Source organism: Bison bison, unplaced genomic scaffold (genome assembly GCF_000754665.1).
Source record: "Bison bison bison isolate TAMUID 2011002044 unplaced genomic scaffold, Bison_UMD1.0 scf7180017864034, whole genome shotgun sequence".
NCBI lineage: Eukaryota > Metazoa > Chordata > Mammalia > Artiodactyla > Bovidae > Bison > Bison bison.
In genome coordinates this window covers 6,430,310-6,434,543 of record NW_011494606.1, presented here as the reverse complement: position 1 = coordinate 6,434,543, position 4,234 = coordinate 6,430,310, and the positions used below count along the sequence as shown (strand labels likewise).

The 4,234-nt window shown below is 36.1% G+C and overlaps 2 protein-coding genes across 3 annotated transcripts in view; one reads left to right on the top strand and one right to left on the bottom strand.

Moving 5' to 3' along the window:
• Positions 1-2,469, top strand: part of SLC24A1 (solute carrier family 24 (sodium/potassium/calcium exchanger), member 1) — a 31,592-nt gene extending 29,123 nt beyond the window's left edge. The window contains exon 10 of the mRNA XM_010834549.1: positions 2,357-2,469. Coding sequence (XP_010832851.1) covers positions 2,357-2,444 — 88 coding nt within the window. The 3' untranslated portion in view covers positions 2,445-2,469. The remainder of the gene's footprint in view (positions 1-2,356) is intronic.
• A 228-nt stretch (positions 2,470-2,697) lies between these two features.
• Positions 2,698-4,234, bottom strand: part of DENND4A (DENN/MADD domain containing 4A) — a 94,270-nt gene continuing 92,733 nt past the window's right edge. For both annotated transcript variants that reach the window (XM_010834551.1, XM_010834552.1), the window contains exon 32: positions 2,698-4,057. In XM_010834551.1, coding sequence (XP_010832853.1) covers positions 3,921-4,057 — 137 coding nt within the window. In that variant the 3' untranslated portion in view covers positions 2,698-3,920. The remainder of the gene's footprint in view (positions 4,058-4,234) is intronic.

Below are 4,234 nucleotides of genomic sequence, written 5' to 3'. Positions count from 1 at the left end.
AGTTACTATACATTTTGAACATTATATTCTCATATAGATCTGAAAATGTTTCTATCAAATTAGAAGCATGGCCTTTTATGATACTATAAAGTATCATAAAAATTCTATATCCCAATTACTGTTTAAAGATTGAGTACCAAAAGAGGCAAGAATTGGAATTTAGTATTTAAGACATAGCTTGGTAGATGCATTTGTAAAACAAGTTGGCCTTATGGCTCACAGAATATCCTTAGCTCTGACCCCCTTTTTGTAGGAAAGTCCCGCTGCAGATGCAGCTTGCAGTGTACTTTTGGCCTGGTTACCATGAAAAGTATGAGATAAGGATGAGATGAGAGAGGATGAGACGGTTGGATGGCATCACAGACTCCACGGACACAAGTTTGAGCAAGCTCTGGGAGTTGGTGATGGACAGGGGAGCCTGGCGTGCTGCAGTCTATGGGGTCACAAAGAGTCAGACACGACTGAGCGACTGAACTGAACTGACCATGAAAAGTACAAAGAGAGGGCCCATGATCAGGGTTGCCCATCCCTGTGGAGTCACTAGAGCCAAGCAGGACACCCTGGCCTAAGGCTGTCCTCAGGGCCTTCTGGGATGAGCCGGTCAATATGGAGAATTTCATTTACAGAAAATTCCATCAGTTGCTCCAGTGGTTTTATCACAGTACTGTGTTTGAAGAGAAAATCTTTAAATGCAAAAGGAAAGAGCCATCCAAATGAATAGCAACTGTGGAAAGGCTACAGTAACTTTATCTGAAAAGTCTGTTACCATCTCACACATGCACATGGACTTTTTGAGTCAGACAGAAATTGCCATATTAATTTGTGCAATACTAACTTTGTAAATAATAATTAAGCCGGCAAATGTACTTACTCTTCAGAGAAAGAAGGTAGTATGAAGGGGTAAGAAGATACCAAGCACTGAGGATATTAAGGTAAACTGACCTGCAGGCACCAAAGAATTCAATTCTGAAATAAAACTTAGACATATCTTAACAGGAAGGGCAGAGCATGCTAAGACTAGCACAAAGGCAGACCAAGGACCTCAACGAGGCAGCCTTTCCCTTCCTGCTCAGTGATACAGTGCCTAACAGCAGCTTCCAAGTTCCAGTGAGAGAAAAATAAAGCTGGGCTACTGCACATTATCACACAACTGGTTACTTTCTTACCATGTACTTACAAAATATGTAGAAGTACAATATAACTTATATATGTAGCACTGGCTAGTTGCACTAAAGTATCATTAATCACCAGCATAAAAGAAAAAAAGCTTATCACTTAAAATTCTGAACCAGCATTTTCAGGGGCTGTTTCTCCACGTACAAAAATGGAAAGATTTTATTAGAAAACCTTATAATAAATAAGCTAGTGGCTTTAGGATTTTAAAGCAAAAAATCTCCCCCCCCCGCCCCGCAATTAGAAAAAAAATCAGACTACTGTATAACTCCCTTTCAAGAGGAAAAAACTGAATATTCAAATATGATATACAAATGTGTGACATTCAAAACACAATGGAAGGAAGTAGTAAGTAGTAAACAAGTTATACCAGGACACGGCATGATTTATTTTCAACTAGTAAACATATAAACAAAACTAGGAGAAAATAAAAGATAATGTAGTAAAAGGGTATTTCTTTCCAACGTGATTGACCATAATTCTCTACAATGTATGGTCAACAGAAAACTGAAGAAATGTTTGTATGGAGTTATTTTAAAGGATAATCTACATATTTTCTTTTGATCAGGATTTACCACTTTCTATTCATGTTTTAGGTTTTGAGAGAGTAAATCTGTACAAATAATATTCCCTGGGGATTAAAAACGGGGGGAATAGAACCCAACCAAAAGCAGAAACAAAACTTGGTGTCGGGGGTGGGGGTGGGGGGGAATTACATTCACTTTTCCAGATGAGTCTGAATCATCAAGAATGGGCTTTACCTTACTTTTTTTGGTTAGATATTTGAAATCAATAAACTGCTATTCATATATATATTGCTTGTGTTAAAGACAAGGTAATCAATAGTGAAAGCTGTTCTTATACAAAACAAAACAGTAACAGCAAAACAGACTAGAACCCTAGAATTCTGTTTGGATGGATGCTTGTCACCAATGCCAAAAGCCTCACCTATCAAATGTTTCTCTCACTGAATAATTTTCAAATGATTATGATTCTGAGACCGTAAGACTGAATTAGATTGTGAGTGTGGACCTAAATAGTAAAGAAGGATAAGACAAGAGTGATATTTACAAAGGAGAAGCAGATACATGTGCATAGCACCAGATTTTTCAAGTAAGCAAGTTCAGCCCCAAACTAACTGAAGTAAATTTTACATTTTTAAGTTTTCCCCATTATTTCCCAGAGTAGAAAGCTGTGAAATGTTTCAGCTTGGTGTTATTCACCAATGGGGTTTACACAAAAGTGTTTTTTCTACAGCTGAATGGTTCTGAGTCTCAGGATTGTAAGATATCTCCAAGTCCGAATGTCCTGAACCCTACCGGCTTTGACACATCTAATTTAGGACCATTCATTTTTTCCTTCTTTGACATTGGCTAGAGAATTCCTTCATTATGACAATGTACAAACACATACTACATGAACATTAAAATATATAATTCTAACAGCTAAAGGATACCTTTTTTTAATCAGAAATTATTGAAAGAAAGTGATCTTAGAAATGATGGGACTACAAGAATTTTTTACGATTCTATTTAATACCCATGGTACTTAAACATTCAATTTACTGTCTTATTTCTGGATATTTTAGATTTAGATTTCATAAACCAGATTCAGAAGGCTTATTAAAAAAGCCAAGTTCCTCAATATGGGAAATTCTATCTGGCTGTCCTTTTAGTGAGTTATTATTTTTCTACCTTTGAAAAAATATTTTGAATATTTATATATAATATATATAAACAATACTCCAGTAGGTCATATTCCAGATAAATATACTATAATTTGCACCATACCCAATATTTTAGATATTAAAATAAAGGTAAAATTTGGGATAAACTGACATATTCCCCAACATAAATGTTCATGTAGAATATTAAAATTTAAATTGATATTTGGCTGTGTAAGCTATTTCCCCTGTGTATGGTATGCATCTAGTAGCAGTAGAGAAAATTCTGGAACCATGGTATACTGAACCTGATTTTGCAGAAGCAGACTTAGAACCTCTCTGGCTTTCCTCCCACAAGGCTCAGTGAGTCCGTCTGGGCGATGTGCGCCCTGCCATGCCTCACCCACTGCAGTCAGGCTCAGGAGTTCTAACGTGCGATCCTGGGACAACACTGACGTTAGCACTGACATTTTGGAATCATTCTTCCAAGTAATAAAAAAAATATAGATATACATATAGAGATCTGCAGCTGCACTAATTACTTCACATAGCAGCAGACAAGGAAAATAAGCACTTAACTGCCTTGCTTCATAAGTTTAAGTTCATTTTGTTTGCTATATTAAGTTTAAAAATTAAAAAAATATCAACTTACTATAAACAATTTAAAATACGTATAATACAACTTCATGGTCAAAACATTTGAGCAGTCTATGAAAACAGGAGATACTCTGATCTTACATTTGTTTATGTTCCATACATGATTTTTCAATCTGCCTCTTCCAAGAGAATCCATTAAACAGCTGTCTTATTTTATGGGGACTAATTTTGTTTAGGGATTTTTTTTTTTTTATCACAAAAGTACTTAATTGTTACTGGAGAAGAAGAAGAAAAGAAATGAGACATAAAGTGGCTCTCTCCCACTTGTCACTATTTTCTTCTTAAGACACTCTGTACATAAGCTATCTGAACCTCCTGAAACATCTTACAAATGTGTTTTCAAAAATCGAAGAAAAAAGTTTAGAGTCTAAAAGTGTTGTTTTATACACTGACTATACAATACATATTGAAAGTATACACACATATCTTAAAGATAAGGTTCTCCAAAGGTCTTCCGGCATTCCATCACCCCTGTGCTTGGCGGCCTGTCGCAGTTGTGGGTGCTCTTGACTTGACTGGGTGTGAGACGATCATATGCCATCTTATATTCTTTATCAAATGCATCTGTAAAAAGTCACCAAGAAAGGCACACAGAAATTTATATTTGATATTATCAGCAATCAAGTTTTGGTAATACTACAGAACCACAAAATTAGGAGCCAAGAAGGAATGTCTAGGTCATTTCTGCCAACTAAGGGACCACAGAATTTCAGAGCTGGAACGGGGAACTTAAGAGTCCAC